Source organism: Oreochromis aureus, linkage group 17, assembly GCF_013358895.1.
Source record: "Oreochromis aureus strain Israel breed Guangdong linkage group 17, ZZ_aureus, whole genome shotgun sequence".
In the NCBI taxonomy this organism is placed as follows: domain Eukaryota; kingdom Metazoa; phylum Chordata; class Actinopteri; order Cichliformes; family Cichlidae; genus Oreochromis; species Oreochromis aureus.
In genome coordinates, this window is record NC_052958.1 from 6,885,688 (window position 1) to 6,913,234 (window position 27,547).

Here is a 27,547-nt window from a genome sequence, read left to right on the forward strand (position 1 = left end):
ACTAGCCCAGGTCTCAGTTTTAGTTACGTTCATTTCGATGTAATTTATATAGCAGTGCACTGAGTCACAAAACTAGTTGCCTCAAGGTGTTTTATATTTATATTTTTAGCAATACAACCCCAACAATCACACAACATCGAACGAGTTGGCAGTTGGCGACAGTGGGAAGAAAAATTTACTTTTAACAGGATGAAACCTCAAACCGAACCAGGCTCAGAGAGGGGCAGCCATCTGCTACAACCAGTAACTGATCACTTATTAAGAAGTACAGAGATTCACATTGGTGGAAAAGTGAACAAAAGAATGATCATCAATTCACAAAAGACAAATGGCATCATGGTTTTGGGCTGCTTTGCCACCTCAGGACCTGGACTGTGAGAAATACCTGAGGGAATTCACAACGCAGGAACTCCAGCAACACTTGAGGGAAGATGAACAACTTTAATAATTGACCAACGCGTTTCAGCTTTTGGCCTTCATCAGGGTCATAGTAAAACATTGTAGAAAATTGTTTAAATACAAGACAGGAAACAGAAAAAAATTCAAATTAACCAGTCAAAACTTCATAGATAGATCAGCTGATATATAATAGGTAGGTATTGGTTAATTGGTCAAGTCACGCCCAAGTAATACGTGAGGGGACAATGGTTTAAGGTGGTATTTTGAAGTGGTTGCTTCAAAGATGGGAACCAGGTCACAGTGAGTTCTCTTCAGAGCAGTCAGTCTGGTTTCACTCAGCTTGCATTCAATGAAATCAAACTGGCAATTAAATCCATTCTGTTTATGGAAATATTGCGATTAGCTGTAATTTTAAAAAAATAAATCTATTGCTGTCTGCATTTACTAGAATTCACAATAAGTAGGCATGGCTGTAGCTCAGGAAGTACATCTACAAATTGGAAGGCTGCTGGTTCAATCCCTGGCTGCTCCAGTCCGCATGCCAAATATCCTTGGGCAAGATACTAACCCCAAGTTTCTTTTCTTAGTTTGGAGACATGTTGCCTCCCACCAGGCAACCTGTGCAATTGCCTTACAATCTAAAGTGGTCGGTTACAGAATTCAAAAAAAAAAAAAAAAAAAAAAAAATCAGTGCAAACACTATGATTTTCCTAGTCACAAGACTCACTTTTACCCCTCCACTGTGGAAGGCTGATGAGGTATTGTTGGCAGGTGGGCAGACAGGTAGCATGGACACCCAACTTCTTGAACAAGGTAACTTGAGAACAATGCAATTAGGGATTTTCAAATCTATACCATAGGTGCATCACCTAAAAATCTCAGAGGTGTTAAAATCTCGCTGACCTGGACCTTAAGGTAACGTTTTTCTAAAAATCTTGCAAATCTGATAACTCAAGAGGGAAATCCTCAAGAAGACTTTCAAATGAATTTATCATTTCCTGGTGCATTTAGCAGGAGGCTGAGGGGCAGCACTGATGGTTCTCATTATTTTTACTCCTAGTTTTACTCAAGTGTAATTGAGCCATTACTTCCTGGCTGGCATGCTCGACTTCATACGTCACAAAAACATGCTCTACAATTTGTTAACAGTACTAAAAAATGCTGACGTCAGCAGTGCTACCCTTCACTCTCTTGGTAAAGCGCGAATGGTGTGAATTTGAAAGTCCTAGGTGATGTCCTTGAGTTATCAGATTTGCAGGATTTTGAAAAAAAGTTGCCAAATTTTCTTTGCAACTTAATGAGATGACATCACATAAAAAAAATATCAGTCTGCTCTATAACACAGCTGTTCGTTTATTATAATATGCATTACACAGTATGGAGCTGCGACATTACTTTAACACTCAGTGTGGGATAATACACCATAAATGCCCACCATATTACTGTGTAGCAAAAAAGGCTTATCAGCCACATTACTGAGTGAGCTGAAGAATTAAGATTAAGGGAAAAATTATGAATAAATGATAGCTTATATCAAACCCGAAAACCAGTAATTACACAGGCCTGAGTCATGAGAAGAGAGAAAAGTGTTACAGAAATACAGTCAGATCTCAGATTATTTTAGCAGCTCTTGTGGGAAACTAGACAAAAATGTTGCAGTTTAATTGTACTGATGGCCAAATATGTTATTATATTTTCAGAAAGTTATATTTGGCAAAAACGAGAGGTAAACATCGATAGTTTTGTGAAATAAAATAAATAAAACGTCTCAACAGGCACAGTGTTGTCAGTGAGGGGGTGACAGGGACTTTTCAGAGTTATATCCACCGACATCTAAACCGCAGTCTTCGCTATTGGCCGAGTCAACCAGTCTCTCTCTTCCTCTTCTGCCGTCATCCTCTTCCTCCTCCTCCTCCTCTTCCTCATCTTCGTCGTCAGCGTCCTGCTCCTTGCGGGACCCCCTTTCTGTTTTGGGCCCTTTGCAGATCTTGAGGTGGCGCGTGAGGTGGTATTTGGTGAGGAAGGCTTTGTTGCACTTCTCGCACACAAAGTCTCGGCGGCCCTCGTGAGAGTTCATGTGCTTCTTCAGGTGGTTGGTCTTGAGGAAGTGTTTGTTGCACTTTGGGCACTGAATCCGCCGCTCGCTGTCATTGAGAAATGAAAGAGATTTAAAAACAAGTATTAGACACTTTGGATTCTGAGAGTACAATATATCTGTTGACTTTTAAAGCAATGAAGTGACGCACTGTGTGTGAGAGAACATGTGCTGCTTCAGGTCGTGTTTCCTGATGAACGCTCGATCGCAGAGGTCACACTTGAGCTTCTCCGCCCCGGTGTGGATGAGCATGTGCGACGCCACGTGGGACTTCTGGGTGAACGACTTCTCGCAGACTGTGCATCTGTAGTTCTTCTGACCTGTCAGTGCAAAAACATGTGTGCTTTCGTTAATCAGTTTGTGTGCTGAGCATCTGAAGTTACACGATTTACGCTGCACCTACCTGTGTGAATCTTCAGGTGCATCCTGAGGTTGCTGGGGTCACTGAAGGCTTTGCTACAGTACTCGCACTTGTGAGGTTTCATACCCACATGGCCCATGAAGTGCACCTTGAGTTTAGTGGATGTAATGAACGCCCGGGTACACATGCTGCATTTGAATTTCTTCTCCCGAACGTGGCCCTGACCTTTTGCCCGGGAGGTAATGTTATCAGAGTTTCTATCACTGCCGCCCCCGCTGCTGGCGCCGTTGTCAGTGTTTGTCTGCCCTGCAGCAGGGTTGTGACAGGGCCACGGGGAAGAGGAGGAGCTAGAGGTTTCATTTGTCAGCTTCTCTTCTTGGTGAGAGTGTTGCTGTGGCTGCTGCTCCTGTTGCTGTTGCTGCTGAGATGGTGGTTGTTGTTGTTGATTGTGGTCCTGCTGTGATGGGCTGTGGCTGTGTGGAGGCTGGGTATGGCTGTGGTTACTGTTATGGCTGCCAAGATGAGACTTAAGGTCAGAGAAGGAGGAGCACTCTTTGCCACACTGGCAGATCTGACCCTCGGGTACCTGAGGAACACCTGTGAACCAAAGAAAAGAAAGTTAGAGAGTTGAGAGTGTGGGCCAATCGATGGCATCAATTCCTTCATCCTCCATGAACTGCCTACATACTCTCACCACATGTTTATTGTGTACCAGGAGGTACCTAGGACCCACTGCACCAGTGTAGGGTTAGACAATGGGTTCAGCTGTTTACTCACACTCATACTAAATGAGGTTTCCTTAACTTTATACAGAGAGTTAGACATATTTAGTCATGTCCGCTCACCCATCAGCCTGCAGTAGTCTCTGCTGTAATAGAAGAGCAGCTCCTGGTCCGGGTGGATCTCAGTGGTTGTGCAGAAGAAGAGTTTACCGTTAGCAGGGTACGCCACCAGATTCTGCTCTTCATGTGTCCTGGGCACACAAACAAAAACATGTTAATTTTAATTTGCATTGTGGGTAATGTAGGCAACAATAGCATATAAAAACACGAGCATTCACCTAGCTTTGCGGACAAACATCATCCAATTGCATTCGTTCTCATCTGTTGTCACGATGCAGAACTCTAGCACGTTGTTGTGGTACATCTGTGACAGAAAAACGTGTTTATCATGCGTTCCCATGCTTTCATCGTGGTTTTGTATTGAATATGGCAACTGCACTCCTAACAAAGGGCCACAAGATTAACCTTCCATATTTGAGGTGTTTCCTTTTCCGGCCAATCAGAGAGGTCCACGTTGCTACAATGCTGGCCGACCATTGGTCCAAAACAGGTCCTTGGTGGAATGACGTCCCGTGCAAAAACTCCTATGAGTGCGACCGCATGCACATTTAAACATGAGCTTAGAGTAACATCTAAGGTCTGTCCTCATTAATAATCACCAAAACCATATTTAAAGGAGTTACTTTTCTTACCGAGTGGTTCGTCTGCAACAGAGATACGCAGGCACAGTGGACGTGGGAGAGAGAGGCGAGCCCGGCTTTGGATGGGAGCATCTGGGATGAAAGTGACTGGGCCATGCTCAGGACAGGCTGAGGTATATGAGCACTCACACAGTGTGCACCCTAAAGCAAAAATGCACATTACCATTAAAGATTTCTCCATAAGCTATCGATTTTACTTGCATCCATCTTTTCATGGATAAGAGACTTAAAATTAGAAACTCACAGATGCTGTAAGCGTTGACCATGTTCTCCTTGTTGGAGGAGGAATCCTCGAGCTGCAGCGTCGAGTTCACCAGCACCAGGTTGTTTTCCGGCCCCAGAGAAACCTCAGCAGTGATGGGGGACACGTTAACGGCCTCCAGCCCCATCCCAGAGTGTCCATGCAGAGACACAGGCTCCAGCTGGTTCTGGTTGGCCATGGAGCCGGTGAGTACCACACTTACTACGCCTGAGTTCAGCTCTCCGTTCGTGTGGAGCTGCTCCCCGAGTCCTCCTGCTCCCCCTCCCCCCGAGTTGCCCACTCGCCCCCCCATGTGATCCTGTTCCATTACCACTGGCAATTCGAGCACAGGGGGTCCATGCAGAGGCATCACCCCACCTGAAGAGTCCACCCCTGTCAGGCCTTCATGAGGCTGGGGCTGCCTTCCCCCTCCGAGCTGCTGCTGGGTGTCAGGCACCGGCACTACTCCGACTCCATCCATTGAGGCCAATTCCTCCCCCATCCGTTCAGGAGACATGGGACTGCTGACACGTGACTCCATGGCCAGCCCTGTAGAGTCCAGCTCATGAGCACCTGTCTGGTGAAGGTCTGCCTGACCACTAACTTGTCTGGAGTCCATGGGCACCAGGCCCTGCTCCAGCGGGCCTCCGGGGCCACTGTAGGGGTCCAGACCTGAAGAATTGTTGCTGGGCACAGACAGGGTCCCATCCATGTTAAGGCTGCTGGGATGAATATACTGAGGTGGAGGACGGTCTGCCAGGTAGGACAGAATCCCTGTAGACCGAAGACAGAGACCGTGTGGGATATACAACTTAAATTAAACATTGCCCTCGCCTGTAGACGAGTGTTCTGAGAAATCTCAACCCACCTGGCAGTATGTGTCGGAAGTAGCTGCTTTCCAGGTGAGGGTATGGTGGAGGGGGTAAGGAGTAATTCCTTTCAGGCAGGCCGCACATCACCCCTCTGTCACTCAGTGGACCCATGGGGAGCATGAGAGATAAGGCTGAAGGGAGAGAACCAAGGGAAGGACCCAGACTGGGGATGGCCACTGGCATACCTAAACTCCCCAACCAAAGAACAGGTAAATACACACTGAAGCTTGAGACAAGAACAAAGAATAATATGCAAACGAAAAATATGATCTATGTGCAAAAAAACACATTTTATACTCCAGCTAGAAAGTGAAAAGTAACTATCAATAGCTGTTTAATTAGGACATGAAACCGCGTTAACACTGACAACAGAAATCTGGACACATTCATGTATGCCCCAAGAGTCTGAGCAGGCCTCTACACAACCCATATTGTATCTCTGTAAATATGTGAGGATTGTCAGGGTGTTTTCAAGCTTGATACCTTCATTAACAGGGATCAAGCACGTGATGGATGCATTTACGCTGGAGAGAGGCACAGAAAGAACGTCCGCATTTGTCCAGATACAGAGAGTCCAAATGAAAGCATGAAAATGTCTACAAGGCACAGTAATAATAAAAGATTCCAACTTATTATTAGCTAATTACTAAAGTAAAAGTATTTATCATCAGACAAAGGCAGCGTCTTCCATACCTGGAGTGGGAATGGGATTGTGCGTGGGGGAGGTGGGCAGACCCAGGTGGCTGGCACTCACTGAGGGCACGCTGAGCTGGTCCATGCCCACAGGACTGAGGTTCATGTCATTCATCCTGGAGAGTCAACATCAGAGGCAGCCTGAGCGTTTAGCCAGAAAGCTAGCTAACATACACAAATAAGCAGATTTTGGGAGGGTGAGGGGGTGAAAAGGTTATTGTATCAACCTGGCGACCGTCTTTTTTTCTGAAGGAAAGCGTTTAGTAATAAACAGAAAGCACACAATGTGCACAGAGATTAAGTACAAAGGGCACAAACTTACCTGAATTTAACAACTGAGGTCCTGCAGTAGCCGTGTACATCTGAGTGGTGATCCTACATGTGTGTCCCTGCGAATTAAAGAGAGCAGGCTTGAAATAAATTTAAAGCGCATGACACTGACAAAGAAGCTAAAACTAAAGTAACGTTATCAGATAAAAAAAAAGAAAAAGGAAAAAAAAGCTTTGCAACTAGCTAGCTAGTTAGCCCAACATCTCCGGACTGGCCGCACTGTTAGCTCTGTTCGAGCTGTTTCTGCTGGGCAGTATTACACGTGTTACTCGACACGTCCGTAAGTGTTGCTTCGCTGCTGAAACGTTGATGATTTTAAAAGGAAAAGCCATGAAAACAACAACATACCAACACAATACCTCCATGACCTGGGCCATGACAGTACTGCCTCCCGGCGCATGCGCCGTAACGTACAAGGATGGAGGCTCGTCGGCTGATCGCAGGTCAGTAAGAGGGATAACCTCCTCCTAGTTTACCTTTATCCTTGTGCTTATGTTTTAATAAATCTGTGCGGTGTTTCTTAGTGAAAAATGTAACTAGGAAACGCTTGTTTGCTTTATTTTATTTCCCTTGGTGCTTGTTTAGCTGCCCAGGGAATGATGTTGGTGAGTAGGAACACGGCAAAGAGGAGGCTGTAGTTCGGAGGTGTCAAACATAGGGCCCGGGGGCCAGAATCGGCCCGGCAGAGTCCAGTCTGGTACGCTGGAGGGAAGATATGAGATATGGTGGAGGGCATAAAGTTTTGTTCTTTTAATTGTATTTTTATAAGATTTCCAGCTGTTCCTGCTAATAAAGAACGCCCCCCCACACACACACACACGCACAGTCACTCATACAGTCATACACTAAAGTAGGTAAATAGTAGACAATGAAATGACAGAAAAGTTCTTGGGTTTTTTTCTATTTAGTAAAAGCTTATTTAGACTCTTTACTATTCTAACAGACATATTCTTCTTCTTTTAAATAAAAAATACTATAAAAGGTAATATTTTAATTATCTAATTCTATGGGGTTTGTTTTTTTTATTTTTCTTCTTCTATTGCTGCTCCAGTCTTGTTCTTGATTTACTGATTTGTCAGATAAACTTGAAGTTAATCTTACACTCCTCTGCCGTGACATTGAGGAATGTATGTGCTTTTACTGCCAGTTGGTGATAAGTTTCACAATTATTAAATTAGTTTCCACAAGTCCAATTCCCCAGGTGGCGTTGTTGGCCTTATTTCCTCCAATTTTCTTGCCACTGAAAGATTGAATGCTATCATATGGGACAAATAACTTCATGTTATGATGTTTCATGATGGTTTTACATACAAATGCTACCTTCAACTCATATTTTGTTGTTGGATTAGGACTTCAGGCACATATAGTCACTTGCAAAAGTCAGCTATTATCATTATTGAAAAAGAAAAAAGAAAACAAAGATAGATGACTTTGGGATATTTTATCCAACATCCATCAGGCCAACTGTTGAATAACTTACAATGAAAATTAGTTATAAGCCAATAAAATTTTCCAATCTTTTTTTTTTTTTGTCCTGCTGAGAACTGCTTCACACTGTTAGCGGAAGGAAGAAAACGTTGTGTAAACAATTTTATCTTGATGAGAAAAGCTACATGGCTTCATCTCCGCCCAGGATCACACCCACCCATGTCAGCAGCCTCAAAACCCCCAACAAACAAGCTGTCACTGACTACATCGAGGGCAGCCGACTTTGTTGTTTTCTTTTCTTTTCTTTCTTTTTTCTTTTAAAGATAACACGTTTCATCAGCAAAATTCAGAAGGAAACTCGCACACACACCAGTGATGGTTGTTGTAAGGAGGCTCTGACGAGGTGAGTTGAAACGATTCATTTGATGCTGGATGGTTTGAATCAATGTAATACCCTCTGACTTTATGATAAAATATATTTTTTCTTGTTATTTCAGCAGAATGGCTTTCCACAGTCAGGGGATGATGGAGCACATTTCACTCGTCCGTCCGCTGGCTCTCCACAGCATCTCCATGGACAACAGCGGAGCGCACTGTCAAGACGCGCTTCGCCTCGGACTGCCCTGCCACCTGGACGCCTACTTTGACCCCGTGCACGGACAGAGATTACCCTGCAGACGATTCTCCTACATCCCCTTTCACGGACCCCTCGGTGTGTGCGATTACTCTTTCGAGCCCGCGTTTATCCGGAAAAGGAACGAACGGGAACGACACCGGGTGCGCTGCGTAAACGAGGGTTACGCGCGCCTCCGGGAGCACCTGCCTCACGAGTTCGACGACAAACGGCTCAGCAAAGTGGAGACGCTGCGTGCGGCCATTGACTATATCAAACACCTCCAGAGCCTGCTGGATGTAAACGTCTCCGGGGTGGAGGTATCACTCGGAGGGGCGCGCAAACTCGAGCGGCTACAGCAGAGCTCGGAGTGCACTAGCGATGGAGAAACCCAAACCAGCCTAAGCGAAAGCGGGGATGTTGTTTAAATAGCCCTGCCTGTCACTCAGACCTGCTGTGTATGATCAAAGTGTAAAAAGGAAAAAGGGACAGTAAAGATGAGCTGTAATTATTATTGAGTCATATTATTTTTATATCATGCAGTCAATGAAATAATAATGTCTTTCTTCACTTTCGGAAAAGGTACATGTTACAAAATTATCCCAGCTCATTTATGTCATCATTAAATTGAGTTTAAAAAAAAAAAAAAAAAATCATTAACGTTCAATTATTTTTTTTTGCCACATGTTACAAGCTCTTTGTGGTTGAAAAGTATCAACAAGGTTAGTGAGCTTGCTTTTAACTAAAACATAACCCCCTTGCGAAATGTTTACAAGTCACTTCTTTAGAGAGACTTTAGAGCAAGGGTGTCATACATAAGGCCAGGGGGCCAGAATTGGCCTGGCAAAGACTCAAATCTACCCCAATGAGCGCTTTGGAAATTATAAGCAAGTGCATAGATTTTGAACTTTTAACTGTAACTTTTCATAATGTTTACAGCTTTTTCTTTGGATAAAGACTTCCCCTTTTTCCATTCATACTACACCCAAATGATATGTAACAGATAAAATGACAAAGGTTCCCGTTTATCCACTATAGAAATTTAAGTTTGCTTGCGTTTTTTTTAATAGCTACTGTAATCGCAGTACAGTAATAGCTATCAGAGCTTTTTCTGTAATTTAACATATTCAACACTTCTTTTTCTTATACTAATACATCTCAGGGATTAAATGTTTAGCTAAATGTCTTTCCACTGATGGAAAGGGGAATTTTAACAGGTCCAGCCCAAATAACATGTGTGTATCTGGCCTATGTCCAACTTTGCTGTGTCAGAGTCCCATTTTTATCCATTCTTCTGCCATCTTAACTGCTTATTTAATTCAATGTCACGGAGGAGCTGGAACTTATTCCACCTTTTATCGTGGAACCTCGGGGTGCACATCACATGTTGACAGTCTCTTTGCTCCCCGGTTACTTTGAAATGTTTTCCTCAGTTTTAAAGCGCTGGATTTAGATACAAATAAACGGTTTCCATTATGTAAGTTAAAAAATAATGGCTTTCCCGTGCACAGGTCTAAGGTGGCATGTACAATCATGCACTGAATGATTAAGCAACTCAAAAAATCTGCTGTTTGGACTTTTCTGAGCCTCGCGCATGGGCAGTTTGGTTGTGCAATCAGAAAACCTTATTGGAATAAGGTGATGCTATCATTCTGCTTTGACACACAAGGTTTCTATTGAGTGGATTTTATTCTCTTTGGTTTGTTATGTAACAACAACACGCTCTGTCTCATCTTGTTTCAAGAACGAGCGGCTATTGATATATTCATAAAAAAATGGGAGAAATGCAATCTCAAATCTGCTACTGAACTAGTTAAGTAAATAAATGTATTTATATAACACTTTTTACAGATAAAAATCACAAGAAAACCAGAAATAAAAATTGAGTACTAATATAAAACAATAAGTTGAAAACATAAAACAACTAACCACTTTAGTTGTCAGTGGTTATTTAACTGCGTTTGAACTTGCCGCACATTAATATCAGCTCAAGAATTCAGTTAGTCTTCTGATATATTTGTAACTATGAAAACGCTTTTGGCCATGACAGAAAATTGAGGATTTTTACTTTGCTGTTGCTTCTCTGTTGTAACTGTAGCCCTTCTGATAAGCCCTTTTTCTCCCACTCTGACTGCTGAGAATCTTGCGCTAAAGGCCATTTGCTGCTCAGTGTTCACTGTGGACAAAAACCTTCTTAAGCCAAGCCTGAAGATGAACAGCAATCAATGATGACATCTACCTTGTCATTTGTAAGCTGTGAATTCTGAGTGTTTTATCTTACTGCTTTATGTATGAGCGGACAATACCAAGGTACTCTTTTTTTTTTTGCTTTTTTTTCTGGCATTTAACTTTTATTTTTTGTAATAAATATTCAGCATTGTCAAGCAGTTTGTGCAGTGTAGATTAGCACAGTTGATTTTTTTTGGCAGTGTGAAATGGTAGTTTGCAAAACTGTGCTTTTAAAGCAGTTTTCCAAGCACTCCTTAAGCATTCAGAAGAAAGTATCTCTCTCTTTTTCCTTTTTTTGCACCTAAATGTTCTTCAAAGACCACCTACCTACTTAATATCTCATGGTACTCAGGAAGTTTTTGCCCTCTAATATCTTGAGGAATGCATTTCTCAGGGAACCCTCAGCTTCATAAGAGGAAACTCTAGAAACATTCGTCTCTACTTCTACTATTTGCATGTTTATGCTTCCAACCTCCGCTGGCCTGCATGGAAACAGCCCCTTTCTGATTTTCTGTAATACCAAAACCACAAATTTACCCCCAAAAAGTAAACATTAGTGATATTGTATACAGTTAAAGGGGATTTGGAAAGCCCTGCAGAGTGCAGGCCAACTGAACCGTGCAGATAGGGGAGAATGGCATTGATTTCCACTAAAGCATAACAAACCCTCAACAAAAGGCGTTTGGTAGTGCAGTATGTGAATTAGACCCAATAATTAGCCAAGTGCTGGTACTCTGCGCTTGATGGTTCAGCGGCACTCTAAAGATGGAAAACATGAAGCTACTACTGAAGCTACTAAAGCTTCTGCCATAATGGATGTTTTCTTTCCTGAAGTACACAGGCAGATTCTAATCGGATTCCTGCACAAATTCCTTGGATCCACCTCTCTATTTCAGTGTGAAATTTGTTGCCTATGTGTGCGTGAGATTTAACCCATAATAAAGAGGAAACGGTTGTGAGGAATCATGTGGATTGTGTTTTATTTTTGGAAATTGTGTTCCACATCCTTACCTCCTATACAATCAGTTTTTTGAATCTGAGGGACTAAAAAAACAAAACAAAAACAACTGCTCAAACATTGTTGTCCTCTAAACATCTTGCCACACAGGGCCACCATTGGCCCTTAGTAAACACACGCTTGAGAACAATTGGGTATATCTGTTACAATGTGGTGAAAAGCATGCTAAGCAAGATTTCAATTATGTAGTCACAAAAACAGAAAGATGAAAACAATCAAGAAAATAACACGTGGAAGAAAAATGAGGAAGGAAATTAGAATACAATCAGACAAGCAAGTTTAAGCTCTATATTAAGTCTGCTGATCTATTCCTGTTTGCGCAAGACTATACATCCGTGCAGCGCATGGCGAGAGAATTCCTGCAAACATTCGCGATGACTAGGCGCGATAAAGTTTATCAGCTGCAGTGAGATCAGTAAGGGACCACCAGGAAAGGTTGCTGCCGCATGTTCAGACACAGAGCCCTCATCCGGGGACGGAAATGGAAGAAATGGGACTAACAGGGCACGCAATGATGCTGAGGTGTCCTCCTCAAACTGCAGAAAAACACAAGTGGAGCTCAACTTAAAAAACATGTTTTGAAAGAGCATGTGTTTGTGGCAAAGCAAGTTTATCAGCATTAGTTCATCATACTATTACAGCAGTGGGGGAAGCAGCTGCTTTACTTTATTGAAAGGAGTAATGCCACACCATAAAAAATCTTTAGTAAAACTCCTGCATTTAAATAGCTCAACTTTATTAGCGAACAGTTGAATAGCCTGCATCTGTGATGGTGTGAGATTGCATTTGTGTGCATGTCGTGGGTAACTTCCCCATCTGTGACGGCCTCATTAATGCAGAATAATCTATACAGGTTTTGGAGCAACATATGCCGCCATGCTGATTACATCTTTTTTTTCCCGGGGAACCTTTGTTTATTTCAGGACACAATGCCAAAACCACACTTTGCGTGCATTCTGACAACATGGCTCAAAAGTAAAAGTTCATGTCCTGTCAAATTCTCAAAACATTCACCACATTCTGAGATGAAAAACAAAGAACACACTGATCTGTTGTAATCCTACGTCTAGAAGCATATGTGGCTTACAAATGCACTGATGTCCTCGCTGTCTGAAAGCTGACATATTGTTGATAAAAGAAGCAGTAATGTAACACAGAGGTATATGTAGCCCAATTTATTAAAACATGTTGCTGGCATCATCAAAATGTGTATTTTTTTCTGTTCAACATTGCTTGTGGAAATTGTAAAGAGCAGTTTCCTGTTCTTTGCTGAGTGGCACCTGGAGTGGTCTTCTGCTACAACAGCAGAAGACCACTCCAAGCAGAAGAATGGTCTTCTGCTGCTGCAGCAGACCAGCTGCCTCAATGCTAATCTACAGTCTGGCCATTTTCCTCTGACATCTGCTTCAGTGTTCACCTTGTTGCGTGTTCAGAGATGCTCTTTATCATATCTTGATTGTAACCACGTTATAATAATTTTTTACTTTCTAATTGGTTTTTATTTTTATTTTACTTTGGCTTTTTGTTTACACTTTAATTGAGTTTCAGTTTCCAGAGTGGGTTTGCTCATTTCAGTTTAGGTTTTATTGTTTGAAAGTGTTTTAGTTTAGTTTTTATTAGTGTCATGATTTTAATCTTTTTAATTAATATGGTATGGAGGGCATATGCTGAAGGCAAGATTAAAATAAAAGCCACTAAATCAAGTGATACAAAACACTTTTTGAAGACAGTTAACTCACAGTCTTGCAGACATTCAAAGTCTCTGCAAACATGTTAATCAAATCCTCATCAGGCAGGTTGTGATAACAAATTTTACCAAACTTGCATCAACTAAAACAAAGCATAGTTCCTCCATATTTTTAATTTATTCTAGTTAATCTTCCAAAATTCAAAAAATCACTTCAGTTAATCTTAATTTATTTTTTACAGCTCTAGTTTTTATTTTTATTTAGTTAACTAAAATGTTTGTTTCCATAACAGGTTTTAATTTTTAGTTTAATTTAACTCTCATAACCTTGGTTTTAATAAGTGGTTATTTCAGTTACTTTTGCCTTCCTACAGCTCAAAGTATTCTGGCCTTTTAAATAAGGCAGTTTCTCATTTTGGGATCATAGAGATGGTCACGCGGGAAAATCCCAGTAAATCAGCATTTTCTGAAATACTCAGTCTGGCAACAACAATCGTGCGATGTTCACTTCACAGTCACTTAAATCATCTTTTTTTTCTACATTCTGCTGCTCAGGCTGATCTTCAGCAAGTCATCTTGACTGTGACTACATACCTGAAAGCACTGAGCTGCTACCATGTGACTGGCTGATAAGATATTTGAACAGTTGAACATGCGTTCTAAATAAAGTGGCTGGTCAGTGTATAGTGGGGGAAATAAATGCAATGCTTAATTTGCAATCTCAAACTGCATTTTGAAAAAAACAAGTTTTTTTTTAAGTCACACGTATCCAGGTTATTAAAGTGATTGATATGTGAGAATGTAATGGATAGTGATACAATTTTACTATGTAAGTAAAGGTAAAATATTATATTTATTTTTCCATCACATTTACAGATGGACAAAAGTTAAAGCACACTCACCACATATGGTGAAAATCCAGGTCCTGTAGTTCACTACATTTTACATGTGTAGTAGGATATGTGCACTGTAGGTACTGCTGGTCACATATTGTAATGTAAGCAGTAGTATACATACTGTAAATATTTGTCTTTTATTTTTTTGTATACATACAGTTTGTGATATAAAAGAATTCTAGATTAGTAGATTCAGAGGAAACTCAGTGAACAACCAGGAAAACTACAGAAAACGCACCAAAACTAGAAGCAAAACTACAACAATACTCGGACTAGTACTTCTACACTGTCTGTGTTTAGTCAACATGGAGATAAGCACCAACTCAACAGGCGAGGTAAGATTTTCTGAATATTAGAGACTTTTTTTTCTTAAAGTGTTTAGGACAGTCCAGTATTCTTTGATTGGTTCATCTTATCTCTGTACAAATACAATTGTGTGATTGGATAAAAAAAAAAAAAGTTACCAGGGAGGGCCAAGATGAAAGAAAGGTGGGATGAGTTTTAATGACCCATACTGGTAGCCTCATACTCAGCCTGAAGGCCATTAGATCTACCTACACTTTAACAAAGGGGTGGGGAACTCCAGGCCTCAAGGACCGGTATCCTGCAGGTTTTATTTGTCCTTGATCCAACACAGCTGATTTAAATGGCTAAATTACCCCCTCAACATACCTTGAAGTTCTCCAGAGGCCTGGTAATGAACTAATCCTTTGATTCAGGTGTGTTGACCCAGGTTTGTGAATAGTATATAGTTCTTGTTGAGAATAATTCACCTTAGTGTTAAGTGACTGTCTTTAGTGAATCAAAACATATGCATTTTGCATGTGTTGCATGTGTATTTTTTTTGTCTTTCAGTCACTGAACAAGTGCAGCCTGATTTTGCATCCCAGCATGATGGACATGCTCCCAGCAGCATGCTGCACACCCTGCACCATGCCCCTCTGGATAGCCAGGAGCTGGCTGCAGAAAATGCTGCTCTGAAGCAGCAGCTCACCCAGTGTAAGGAAGAAAGACAGATGCTGTTGAGAACCAGAAAGAAATCGAATTTTATGAAGAGGAGGGGAAGAGAACAAAGAAAGAAATGGAGATTAGGTGTTGGAAGAAAACACTGCGCCACCAGCAAACCATCTTGATATTTTGTATTTTACCACAGATTAACAATTTCATACAGCAAATGTTTTGCACTTCATCAAAGTTAAACTACAAGCCTCGAAGTAGTTTGACTTATAAAAGTATGTGACCTTATTGATTTAATTTACTGCCAGATATTGGCTGTAATAAATCCTGAACAAGAACACCCAGTGAGCATAAATCACCATGATGTGAAAGGGAATTACTTTGATGTTTTATGCTGATCTCAGTGTTGTTAATATTGAAAAATAGTATATCGTTTTAAAAGGTCAAACAAAGAAAGTGCTCATAGTGCCCAATGATGAATATATTGGTTTTGAGACGATCCTATGGAAACTAAAGCTTTCTAATTCATGTGACCCTGACCTTTGACCTGTGACTTTGATGCATTACTTAATAAAATGGTGTATTTTTTAATATTTATTCATATAATTGGAGCCAAATTTAGCGGGCATTTGTGGCTTCTATAAGCTGAGAAACTTGAGATTTTAATATATGTTCATCCACTTTGTAATTTTGTTATGGCGTCATTGTAATGTTGTAGGTTGTCATGTTGAAAAAGGTCTAGGCCTAGTGTATTGTTGCAATGTTTAAGGACGCTATATAAAGAAATTGTGGGTAATATAAAGTCTTCACTAATTTTTATATTTGGTGTGATCTTCAAGCCAAATCTGAAAATGATATATTGAAAACCTTAAATACCAGACACCCCCTCCACACACACACACACACACACACACTGTTTTCTCTAGCTTCAGCTCACAGGCTGCTGCCTTGATTATTTCCTATTACATTTTAGGTTTATCTTTTCCTTTCACTGCTTTCAAGGTGATTTCCAGGTGACCAAGAATTAAGGTACCAAACCCTGATGCCCCCTCCATCATGGTTCAACCTGAGGATTTGTTGGCCTTTTCCCTCCAAATACAGCTTTTCTTTTCTTTTTGCTGTTAATTTTTAAAATTTGTATTTATCTATTTTCCACATTGTCTGTTTGTGCTCTTGAATTTTGAAAATGTGTACAGTTTGCCTTGGATCTTGAGGCAAATAAGGCATGATTCACAAATATCAGTCTGTCTTAAACAGCAGACCATTAGTAAAGTGATGCTAAAAACATCTGATTCTAGGTGGATTTTTTGAGAAGTCTGCATCTTTCTTAACCGCTCATCCCTAGCTGTCCCTCTGATGTAGGGTAGACCAGGGTTAGTTGTCACACTTTTTACTCCTGCATGAATTGTTGATCATTGAAACATTTTAACATGACAGTATATGGTATGGGACTGATTGTCCCTATAGTTATTAATGGGGTTTCAAGCCTTTTGTAAATCTTCCCTTTCCGTTGCTTTGGAAGAGGTTTTTAAACTCATCCACCTTCACCACCTCTGCTCCTTGCAGTTTCACTCTTACACCTGTCTCCCACTCGTTCAAGATATTAAATACAAATAGGATAACTTTATAACTAATAGCTTCTGTTATTAGTTAATTCGGGCTGTGTTTGTCTTTTTGTGATTGTGTGTCTGTCAAAATTAGACCTTAGTTTAAGCCATTAATGCCTTATTTCAACTCTACGTGAATGAAAATCGTAAAACAAGATGGGCAGCGCCCCCAGTTGGCCATATTAATATCACGTTTCAATATTTATGACCTGAAACAAACTGTGATTTTCTAAGAATAAAGCGCAATCTTCTACTTTGGTCTTACAGAAAATGAACAAATAATTAATTGTGTCTGCATTAATATATAATAAGAATATAATAATATTTTATTTTTACTATTGAAATTTGAGCAGCTTTGTTGCGTATATAGAATGTACCGGAAGTGCACCCTACAACTTCCGTTGAAATACAAATCATGCAGCGCCGCATTTGTCATTCACTTTAGCGTGGTATGAATTTCTTAAATTCCCTGTGTTTTGTATTTGTCTTGTGGTTGTATTCGTGTTTGCGTCAAATGTTGTTACTTTTAACAATGAGAAGGGGCACATAAAGTGTAACCAAACCTCTAATTCAGCACTGTTTTTACTTGTAAGCTAGCTAACTTTAGCTAGCCCTTCCTGTTAGTATGCCGGGCTAACTAAACTATGCTATGGTACCCGTAGTCGCGAGCCAAGTACAGCTGTTACGGTCACACGGTTTTATTCCTTGCCGAGCCAGAGAACAGTTATTTCTTTCTGCTTTCTCTCAGCCTGATCAGTGGGATAAAACCATGTTCACTCCGCCGAAGGAGGGGATGCCCAGTATGATAGACAGGGCGCTGAGGATGAGGAGGGAGGAGCAGGCTCGTCAGGTGGTCCTTGCCTGGGCTGTTCTCAACGTATCTCTTGCTGGCATGATTTACACTGAAATGTAAGTTACATACATCAATGTTAAATAACGCTGCGTGCTTGACGGTGTGGTTATGTACTCGTCTGGTTTTATTTTTTACTTTTCTGTCAGGTCAGGCAAGCTGCTGAGCCGATACTACAACATTACCTACTGGCCTATCTGGTATATCGGTGAGGCCCCACTACACTACTGCACAAACAGCAACGCAGACCTAATATACCGTATTATGCTACATATCAGAATTGTGTTTTGCTTGTCTGTTCAGAATAAGTCCCTATGTATTCTCAGCTGTGCTTGAAGTAACCTTTACAATGTAGAAAAGTCTTGAGTCACGCTTCACTTCTTCATGTTTTGCTTCCAAGCAACCAGACTTTCTTGTAAGGTTATGTGTTCTTGCTATAGTTGTCCTGACTTTCTGAAATTCCTTCAGTTTTTCTTTGGACATTGGCTGCTTTGACAACAACTTTAAATTGTATCTTGAGAGACTTGTTTTTCACACTGTATTTCAATTCATTTGCACATGCTTAATGGATTATTGCACCTATTTTCCTAGCAAAATATGAAGAAATGAGGGGAATCTTGCACAGTACTATATATAATGCTAAAAAGCATCGTGCCAAGAATACAGGGAAATGTCTTTTAATTTGCCATCTGCGTGTTCACACTCTGCTACAGTGTTTTATTTAGTTTTTTTCTTTTACAGAATTGGTGCTTGCGTCCCTTTTTAGCCTCAATGCTCTTTTTGACTTCTGGAAGTATTTCAAATACACAATGGCTCCATCCACCATTGCTGTAAGCCCTGAGCAGCATCACCTTCTGGGTCTGAGAAACACAAGTGAGGCACAAATTTATGGTTTATATTTTTCCACAGCTTGTGTCCAATTCTTGCTATGTTCAAGACCCTTTGTGGCAAATAAAGTAGCAGAAAGGAAGCCCCCCCAATCTTTAGATCAACATATGAGCCAGAGTTGGGGGTTTTTTGTTTTGCAGGTATTCAGGCATCTCCACCCCAAAAGCCAGAAAAGAAGGAAGCTCCGGCTCCAGCCCAGTCATCTCCTCTGCAGGGCCAGAGCGTGCTCAGCTTTAGTCCCTCTCGTACAGCCTCCAGCAGCCCCAAGTTCTCCCCCAGCTGTGTTCCTGGATATAGCCCCACACTCAGCAACCCATCCCCAACAAACAGTGCAGGAGGCCCCTTTTCCCCTTCTGTGTCCTTTGGAAAGGTACTTTTAACCAGGAGTGACATGAGTACATGAGAAAAAAAGAAAACTGAATATGACTGACTATAACTCCATTTCCTTTCCATTAACGATTTTCCTTGTTTCAGGTGCTGAACTACAGTCCACCCTCTGGCTCCACTCCTTATCCCACTACAATTGGGTCAGCAGAAGGCTCCAGCTTGAGGGCTCGCTACCGCACACCTCCCTCCGTGTTTAACTCCCCTGGAAGCAAAGAGGACTACATGGAGGATCTGAAAAGTCTGGAGAGGTTCCTGCGAACAGAGGAGGAAAGGAGTCACCGGAGCCAGCTTGGTAGGTAGCTAAACTGAATTGGAGATCAGGGCTCGCAAAATCGCTAGCCCGACGTCCCGGGGCTAGCGATTTTTCCAGTCGGGCTACCAAAATCTATCTCAGCCCTGCCCGTCGGGCTATCATAGGAAGGGAAAATATATGTCAGTGCTTTTGCATTCTTTCGAAAATGTAGCTGAGTAATTATGTGGCATCGATGAGCCTCTGCCAATATGTGACATATTGAAATCGCGTTTGAATTTGCGCTTGTTTTTTGCTTTCACTTTCACTTTGCGATTGCGCGAACGGTGTATAGAGAGCGGCAGCACTGATTGGTGAGTGACGATTAATTGCGCACCAGTTCCTCTGACATCGTCTTATCACTCATTAGCTTACTATTCAAACCTGACAAGTGAAATCTCCCACAGCAAGCTTAAACATGTGAGAGGTTGATTGCGCAGAGAATCGCTGACCGTTATGTAAGTACGTGTGTAAAAGCAGCAGGATTTACGCCGGTATTTTAGTTCTGCTGAGCCAAATAAGACAGGTCAGGGTGAAGAAGGGGCAGCCAAATAAAAGCCTACCACAAAACGGAAAAGTTATGACAAATCAGACTATGAGGCAAAAAGAAAGCTCAGCTTTTTTGGTTTCATGGACAAAAGAATTTCTGTGGCTGGAATATGACGAGCTAAATAACATGATGTTGTGCCAGGTGTGTTGTGAGTTTCATTTCATTTGAGTCGACAAGCGCCTTTGTAACTGGGACCAGTAATTTTAAGAAAGACCATGAGAAATGCAAGAAATGCATTATTGCTCAGTCTGCAATATCTTTCCCAGAACAAACAGCAATTGCAAAAAACATACTAAAAAATAAACCAAGCACAAGCAGAAGTCCTGAAAAATCTTTCAAAAGTGTACTATGTTGCAAAGAGTGAACTACCATTGTCAAAATTTAGCAGTCTTTGCAAACTTCAAAAAGCAAATGGCCTAGATCTTGGTTCCACTCACCCCTTACCATTGACTTCAGTGGAAATTTCAGATTCAGGATCTGACACAGACTGATTCATGTTCTACACAGTTCTTACAAGTTCATAGAAATTTTTGTTCAATTAAAAACAAGTATTTGAGTTGATGACTGTGATTTTTATACAGTTGTTGTGATTTGTATTTTAACAACTTTCTGATTAATTTTTGTTTCCGTTACAATATTATACTTTAATGTATAATATTGTAAAGGAAACAAAACATTAAAAAATTGCTCTCTTTTTTATTCGGGCTACTTAAATTTATTTTGGGCTACCAAAAACTGAAGAGGGCCTGCCCGAAGGGCTACCAGAGATTTTGAAATTTTGCGAGCCTTGGAGATAAAAGTAGAGTAGATCACAGAGGGAATTAAGCGTGAATGAATGAATACAATTAGGCAGTTGGGTTTATGCTCACAATTGAGTTTTGAACTAGAGCCTTGAAGCATAGCCCCTCTCTTGGACATTGTACAGATCCAAGAGTGGAAAATCCTCATTATTTGAAACTTTGGCTATGGTTAGCATAAGCATCGCCCATTCTAACATAGTAGGTCACTTCTGATGTCATGATGGTGTCATTCCCTGTGTAGGAAGTCCAGAGTCTGTGTCTCCAAGCCACAGTCCTACGTTTTGGAACTACAACCGTTCGGTGGGAGATTATGCACAGAGCCTCAGGAAGTTCCTCTACCAGCCTGCATGCCGCTCTCAGGCGCCTTCTGCCCACAAGGACGAGACGGACCTGGGCTCCAAACAGGCTGCAGAGGAGGTCTGTGTGTCGGTATTTGTGCTGCTATCGGTTGAAAGATTAGCCGTTTTGTTTTTTCCTTTAAACTATAGTTGTCTCTTTTGGAAATGTTTTTCTATCTCCTTTCTGATACGTAGGTGTGGGCGAGAATCACAACCAGTCGCCCGGTGTTGGATCGCATTGATGGCTGGACAGCCAAGCTTAGAAATGTGAGTAGGGCTTCACTTGATTATCTATATATATCTAATGAATTCCAGGTGTCCATAAATATTTGATATGAATTAAAAAAAAATATTTTATTTGTGTCTGCAGTGGATCAGTGATACTATCTTGGTCCCCTTGGTCAAAGAAATAGATTCGGTTAATAGCCTGCTCAGGAGAATGGGCTGCCCAGAGCTCCAGATAGGAGGTAAACTTCTAAAATCTGCTATTGACTGATGAGTAGTAAGGAGATGCCTCAAAACATTTCCAAATCAATTGAAATGGACACTCTGTAGGCACTGTTATGCCAGCTACTTTACTTTTTCATTTTTTTTTCTCCACCAGAGGCCAGCATAAGCAGTCTGAAACAGGCAGCAGTGACCAAAGCCTCTTCCATCCCTACTTTGAACTCTATTGTCCAATACTTGGATATCACACCCAACCAGGAGTATCTAGTGGACCGGATAAAGGGTGTGTTTAATATTAAAGCATATAGGCATTAATTTATTTTTTTTTAGAAGTCCTGTATACCTGCATCAAACTAAATAAATTGTGTTATGTTCAGCCATGAAAAATGAACACTGTGGACCTGTGATTGGACTTCACTGCATATGTGCTGTGTGTTTTATTTCTTCTTTGTGTCAGAGCTGGCTCACAGCGGTTGTATGAGCTCCTTTCGCTGGAACGGTGGTGGTGACCTAAAGAACAGGAAATGGGATACAGACCTTCCTACTGACTGTGCTGTGAGTGTACATAACCACACCCAGCGATATCCACACAGACATAATGAGCAGCAATTAGTCTTAAAATGCAGTTTATTGCAAACCCAACAAGAGCATCACGCAGATCAGGATAGCAGGACCAACAGAGATCTCCATATCTTGAGTATAAAATACTAGCTCTTGTATTTATTTATTTATTTATTTATGTGCATTTAATAAATGTCACATGTGAGTATACTCAAAATGTGTTTAAATTGCACCAGTGTTGAGTTCTCATCATATAAATGACTTTTTTTTTTATTTTTATGCTTCTAAAGGACAAGGACGGGGTGTGAATGAGCTAAAAAGTAAATGTCAGTAGCAAAGGGTGGAATAATTACCGTAATTGTTCTACTCGTCAGATCAAAGCAACCTTGCTCTTTTACTGCACACGCTGTGGCTCAGTTGTGTCACAATAACCACGTGTCTGTCTTCTCAGATCCTCATGCATGTGTTTTGCACATACCTGGACTCCAGGCTGCCTCCACACCCAAAGTACCCAGATGGGAAGACTTTCACTTCTCAACATTTTAGCCACACCCCAGACAAACCTGGTGAGCACACCATTAGATAAGATTTAAAGAATAGTACTTAAGGACTTAAGATGGCCACTGTTTGATCCTCCTTGAAATCCAGCATTGCTTTTTTTTTTCTTTTGTGTAACCTTTTTGTATTAACTCATAGATGTTACCAAGGAGAACCTCTTCTGCATTCATCAAAGCAGCACCACTCCTCCTCACTACCAGCTCATCTACCAAGGACATGTCTACAGTCTTCCCAAGGTTCTCACTCCTTTTTATTTTCTTCTCTTTTTTTAGGAATGCACCAGTTGTAAAATTGTTGGCCATTTGTTAATTTAAACACTGCCTACAATGTAGCCAATAATTTTTCAGTTGTTACATATTCCTCTGTTTTCCCAGGGAAACATTACAATCTCTTTCATGGAGGATAACTTAAAATACTAACCCCATTATCACAAATGCTGGGATGCTTAATAAAATTATTTGCAAATCAAAAGCCCATGTTTTATTCATAAAAGAATAATTCTTGTTACTTACATTAAATCCATGGGCCTTCCTCGTCCTAGAGAAAGAGCCAGCATGTAACAGGCGTATCGTTCAGTAACAGTTGAGGTTTTCTTGCTTGTTTGTAACACTTTATTGCGCTGATGTGAACCTATGTTGATTTCGGTTACAGGGCAGGAACAACCTGTTCCACACAATCCTCATGTTCCTCTATGTTATTAAGACCAAGGAGTCAGGGATGCTGGGGTGAGTTTTTCTCTTTTTTCAAAACTAGTTGGATTTTAATCTCCAACATGAATAGAGCCATTAGAAAGAATCATGAAATATTGATTCATTTTCCCGATAGAAGTGATGCACTAAAGTGCAGATTTAATATTGACTTTTATTTTTATGTATTTTTTATAGTGACTACTTTGACCTTGTCTTGTGCACTGTGGTTAAATTGTTCTCATATTCTCCTCAGGAGAGTGAATCTGGGCCTCTCAGGTGTGAACATCCTGTGGATATTTGAGGACTGAGGCGTCATCCTCAAATATTAAGTGACAAGGAGCTCCAAGTGGATTTGAGGACACGTGTGTCCCCTTTCTGGTGCACATGAGCAAAAAAGCCCCAAAAAACACACAGCACACAAGACTTCAGTTAGAGTAGATGCATGTTCTCTGAACATTTTCATGATTGACAGCCTGCTGTGTTTTCGTTTGCATTTTTAGGGACATGTTTCTTTTTCACCACAGAGTGCTTATGATACAACAAAGAGCTGTATTTTTTAACAGTGTTTGGGGTTTCTGATTTTGTACTTTAAGAATGTACCCGCATGGCAGCCTTGTAAATAATATACCTCAGATTTATCTGGTGGACAGCAAGGGCTCAGACCCATCAGCTTGAATGTAAATAGCAACCTTTTGTCGGCCCCCCGTCCTGTTGTAGTTTAGAATGCAATAATCAGATTATTCCTGGCATGCGCTTGAATTACTGGGGAGGGGAAAAAAAGACCAGTGGATAGTGCAGCTATGCTGAAAGCAGTTGTACATATATATATGTACAGCTACTGAAATGCTGCACATATATGTACAACAGTCAAACTATATGTGATAGAGAGATGAAAAGCCTTCAAGTCACCAACGTCTGTTTCTGTGAATTTTTTTTTTCCTTAGATTTTATACCACCCTCTACATGTTTGTTTGTTTGTTTCCGATAACGCTGTTTTACAAGTGTCACATGAGACTTGGAAATTAAATTGAAATATTAATAATAAAAAACCACTTGTTTCCTCATTTCCTTGAACTGTACGCAATATGCTTGGGATTTAAAAAAAAAAATATCTTAGGCATCCACTTGGTGGCAGTGCAGCTCCTTATTTGTGATTTGACCTTCCTCTTGTACCCGTCTTATGTATGTCCCACCGCATGATGTGATGCAGTATATTGACTAGAGTGTTGATGAGCACTCCGCTACACACAGAGTGTAATAGCACAGCCTGCTCCTGCTTACTTTGACATAAGTGGATTTACTACGTTGTAAATATTCTTTTTTTTCAGAAAGAAAATTGATTATTTTCCACAAAAAAAGATCTAACTGTGCATTTTATGAGATTTCTTTTGAAACCGCATTATCTGCAAAGCTCACGTTTGTTATGTAGTTTATTGTCGTCCTCTTTTATAAAAAAAACTGCATTTCCCAGAGTGTATTTAACAACCCGGCTATCTCTATTGGGAAATGTAGTCTCAATTTCTATTAGGACTCTCTTTTTAGCTATTTTAAATGTATTATAATAACAGGTAACGATACTGTTCTTTTGCTGCATGTATTGACGTCCAATAAAAAGTCACTCATGTACGAATAACTGGTGTGAGAGGTGTCCTGTGGGGCATTGAGCTACTTAGTGGAACTACAAGAGCCATAATGCATTTGGCCTTCGTGGCTCCTCCGCTCACATCCGCTTGACTCGCTATCCGTGCTGGAAAAAAGACTTTGAGAAACTGCAGCGATGTCAGTCCAGGTTGTGGCAGCGAAAATGGCAGAGGTCGAACTCAAAGACGTCCCCACCGGCAAAGACCTGCCGGCTGAATCCCCGGTGACACCCACGTCGGAGGGCAAGAACCTCCCCAGAAACGACCCGCACGAGGCCGGTTCCGCGGCTGCCGCGTCCCCTACCGCGGAGCCTTCCGCGAAAGCCGGGGAAGGAGGCACGGGCTTGCTCACCCCAAACCCGGCGAAGATGCCTCAAGCGTCGTCTATGAAACGTTCGGACCCGCAGCAGAACGGCGGGGAGGCGTTTGTCAACCGGGACGGAACCGTTGCCGAGGCTCCTCGCATGAAAAAGGTAAGCCAGGCGGCATTTTTCTCTCCTCCACATAAGTGCTTTTGCATATGCTCGCTGTTGCTGGACCACCACTAAGGACCTCGCCGCAGAGCGAGCTTGCTGGGAAAGCTGGCATTGTGTGACGATGCTAACAGGCTAGCTGGCACCAAAGCTGAATCGGCGGTGGCCGTTAACGGTTTAAATTATGCTTTTCACTGCTTATAACACAAGGGAAGGAATGTTATTCTTTTTCTCATACCCGTTTTCACTAAGGCTGACATTTAAGTGAAATATTTAGGACTCCGGAGGTGGGCGACAGTATCCAACTGTTCTCACAAGTTGTGCTGATATTGGGTATTTAAAAGCTCTCTCATAGCATGAGGTCCCACATGCTTTTGTAGGTTTGTGTATATCTGTGTCACATTATCTTAAACATCAACGTGACAAACGCAAAACACAGACCATACTAAGTGCAGTTATTCGCTTAAATCAGTTGCTTCCATTTTTCGGATATAGTGTTTTCAGTCAGAGTTTAATTGTGGCACACACCTTTCTTGTTTTTGAAGAAGCTCTGATTTTTGACACTTGGGTTGTCCCTCTGTGGCACTTCATGACCCTTGCTTGACCTCAGATTATTATGTTAAAATTATTCACAGTTCACTGCCTGTAAAACAGACATGCCGTTTTAGTTTAGTCAAAGTTATGCAGTTCTGCAGTTAATGCAGATGTGTGGTCTAACTAGGCTGTAACAGTAGTCAGCGATGTGTGACCCCTGTGACCTGGTTTAAAAAAACAAACAAACCTCTTTGAGTCTGTAACACCTAAAATTGATACCGTAGTGGGATTTAGGCATGGTTTAGCTGTGGTTGTCTTATCTCTCTGCTCCTTACAAGGTCTTTTTTAGGACAGAAGAAGGGCAACGTTCAAGGAAAGGACATTTTTTATTTGATAAGAAAATGATTGCAGGAGCTTTATTAACAGTTGCATATCCTGTTATCTCTGTAGTGCACTTTATCAGTAGTGGTCAGCTGTTGCACTAATACACATGCCACTTTAGTGTGTTTTGGCTTCAGAAAGCCTCGAAATTGGGTGAAACCCGGTGAAAGGACAAGTCGGGTGGGATGCACTCCCCACCCACACCATATACTACGTCAGTGATCCTATCCCATTAAACCAAACCCCAAGGAAACCCAGCTTAAAGACCTTTTAGCCAAATGTTTGGTAGTACAGGGAGAGAATGGAGTGCACACCAACAGCAGCACAGAGCAGATGGCTTCAAGTACCTCAGACTGTCAAAGCGAGCCGGCATGTAGAAGAGAATGAGCAGTCGGAAACACCGGGCTTGCAGGGGGAAGCGCAGCCAGAGCTATGGGAAAGCAACAGCCACATCTGTGCTACTGAGGAGGCCAAGTTTGAATGCAGGTGCAAGGTACAGACTGTTGATTAAGGGGAAAAGTAGTTGTGAAAATTTACTTAAAATAGTGCTTTTTTACTTTGAAAGTAAACATTGTGGTCACACTTGTTAACTCTTTATCAATATTTCCTTCAAATATCAGTGCAGTCACTCTATTAAACATCTGATCATTATATGTTGATCTTTATATCCTATTGTTATGGCTTAGTTTGTGTGATTAAAATGTATGTCTGTCTTTGAATTTTCATTGCAAGTGTGTTGTCTTGTTTCAAGTTCATGGGATGCAGAGAGTCCAGAAAGCTTGAGTTGAGGATGAACGCCACTCTGAACACTTTTAGGGCTGAAGTCTGCCTGTTATGTAAATTTAAGCAGTGTGTTGGAACTGTATTTGTCTGATCAACTGTTTTTCAGTATTTGTGTTTATTCACAGAAGGTTGCCTGCAGCCTATTTATAGATGATGAAGTATAGCAGGAACAATGGTACTGCATTATAGATTTATATGACCACAGACTGGCCTCGAGCATCTGCTGAACTGTGCTTCCCCAGTTGCAGTAAAGGCTAAGTGAAGCACTGGGGACGATGATGCAAGTACGCAGCCAGGCAGGGCAGCGGTGTTGACTGACTGACTGGATGGCTGGCTGGCTTTTAATCCTTGCCTCTATCATGTCACCACATGAGGGGATTAAAAGGCCGGCTCGCTGTTGTAGGTGAGCCCAGATGTAAGCTTTCTGAGTCAGCGATGAGTGTGATTGTAACCCGTCCAGCTCGGCTTGA

The 27,547-nt window shown here is 41.4% G+C and overlaps 4 protein-coding genes across 8 annotated transcripts in view; 3 read left to right on the forward strand and 1 right to left on the reverse strand.

The window, feature by feature from the left end:
• Positions 1-1,731: 1,731 nt before the first annotated feature.
• Positions 1,732-6,904, reverse strand: prdm4 (PR domain containing 4). Of its 4 annotated transcripts, none has more exons than XM_031750597.2 (12): positions 6,823-6,904; positions 6,467-6,533; positions 6,145-6,260; positions 5,448-5,636; positions 4,583-5,353; positions 4,330-4,479; positions 4,103-4,221; positions 3,916-4,001; positions 3,701-3,828; positions 2,898-3,452; positions 2,646-2,814; positions 1,732-2,543 (listed from the first exon to the last, which is right to left on the reverse strand). In XM_031750597.2, exons 3-12 carry the CDS (start codon positions 6,257-6,259, stop codon positions 2,186-2,188), a joined length of 2,640 nt encoding a protein of 879 aa, XP_031606457.1. In that variant the 5' UTR covers position 6,260; positions 6,467-6,533; positions 6,823-6,904; the 3' UTR covers positions 1,732-2,185. The 4 variants fall into 4 exon arrangements, with proteins under 4 accessions (XP_031606457.1, XP_031606459.1, XP_031606458.1 ...); XM_031750599.2 differs by having other exon boundaries at positions 6,145-6,305; XM_031750598.2 differs by having other exon boundaries at positions 6,145-6,309.
• A 256-nt stretch (positions 6,905-7,160) lies between these two features.
• Positions 7,161-9,176, forward strand: LOC116328747 (achaete-scute homolog 4). The gene is made up of 3 exons (XM_031750610.2): positions 7,161-7,171; positions 8,226-8,305; positions 8,400-9,176. Exon 3 carries the CDS (start codon positions 8,404-8,406, stop codon positions 8,941-8,943), a length of 540 nt encoding a protein of 179 aa, XP_031606470.1. The 5' UTR covers positions 7,161-7,171; positions 8,226-8,305; positions 8,400-8,403; the 3' UTR covers positions 8,944-9,176.
• Positions 9,177-17,297: 8,121 nt separating this feature from the next.
• On the forward strand, positions 17,298-24,318 carry tmem209 (transmembrane protein 209). The gene is made up of 15 exons (XM_031750596.2): positions 17,298-17,358; positions 17,658-17,818; positions 17,909-17,967; positions 18,501-18,632; positions 18,788-19,017; positions 19,122-19,326; positions 20,915-21,090; positions 21,207-21,278; positions 21,382-21,478; positions 21,616-21,741; positions 21,916-22,013; positions 22,471-22,585; positions 22,716-22,813; positions 23,229-23,302; positions 23,520-24,318. Exons 2-15 carry the CDS (start codon positions 17,679-17,681, stop codon positions 23,572-23,574), a joined length of 1,677 nt encoding a protein of 558 aa, XP_031606456.1. The 5' UTR covers positions 17,298-17,358; positions 17,658-17,678; the 3' UTR covers positions 23,575-24,318.
• A 567-nt stretch (positions 24,319-24,885) lies between these two features.
• The window catches only part of ahcyl2b (adenosylhomocysteinase like 2b), a 52,327-nt gene continuing 49,665 nt past the window's right edge, over positions 24,886-27,547 (forward strand). Inside the window, exon 1 of one of the 2 annotated variants that reach the window (XM_031750615.2) lies at positions 24,886-25,379. In XM_031750615.2, coding sequence (XP_031606475.1) covers positions 25,044-25,379 — 336 coding nt within the window. In that variant the 5' untranslated portion in view covers positions 24,886-25,043. The remainder of the gene's footprint in view (positions 25,380-27,547) is intronic. The other variant, XM_031750614.2, reaches the window with a different exon arrangement.

What these genes read in the sequence shown, in the direction of transcription:
- prdm4 (XM_031750597.2), bottom strand. Translation starts at nt 6,259, where the DNA reads ATGAATGACATGAACCTCAGTCCTGTGGGCATGGACCAGCTCAGCGTG. An exon ending in GGTCAACGCTTACAGCATCT is followed by an intron (nt 4,480 to 4,582) that starts GTGAGTTTCTAA and finishes TTTTTGCTTTAG; the next exon opens with GGTGCACACTGTGTGAGTGC. An exon ending in GCACCTGAAGATTCACACAG is followed by an intron (nt 2,815 to 2,897) that starts GTAGGTGCAGCG and finishes TTGCACTGACAG; the next exon opens with GTCAGAAGAACTACAGATGC.
- LOC116328747 (XM_031750610.2), top strand. Translation starts at nt 8,404, where the DNA reads ATGGCTTTCCACAGTCAGGGGATGATGGAGCACATTTCACTCGTCCGT.
- tmem209 (XM_031750596.2), top strand. Translation starts at nt 17,679, where the DNA reads ATGTTCACTCCGCCGAAGGAGGGGATGCCCAGTATGATAGACAGGGCG. An exon ending in GAGTCACCGGAGCCAGCTTG is followed by an intron (nt 19,327 to 20,914) that starts GTAGGTAGCTAA and finishes TTCCCTGTGTAG; the next exon opens with GAAGTCCAGAGTCTGTGTCT. An exon ending in CCACACCCCAGACAAACCTG is followed by an intron (nt 22,586 to 22,715) that starts GTGAGCACACCA and finishes ATTAACTCATAG; the next exon opens with ATGTTACCAAGGAGAACCTC.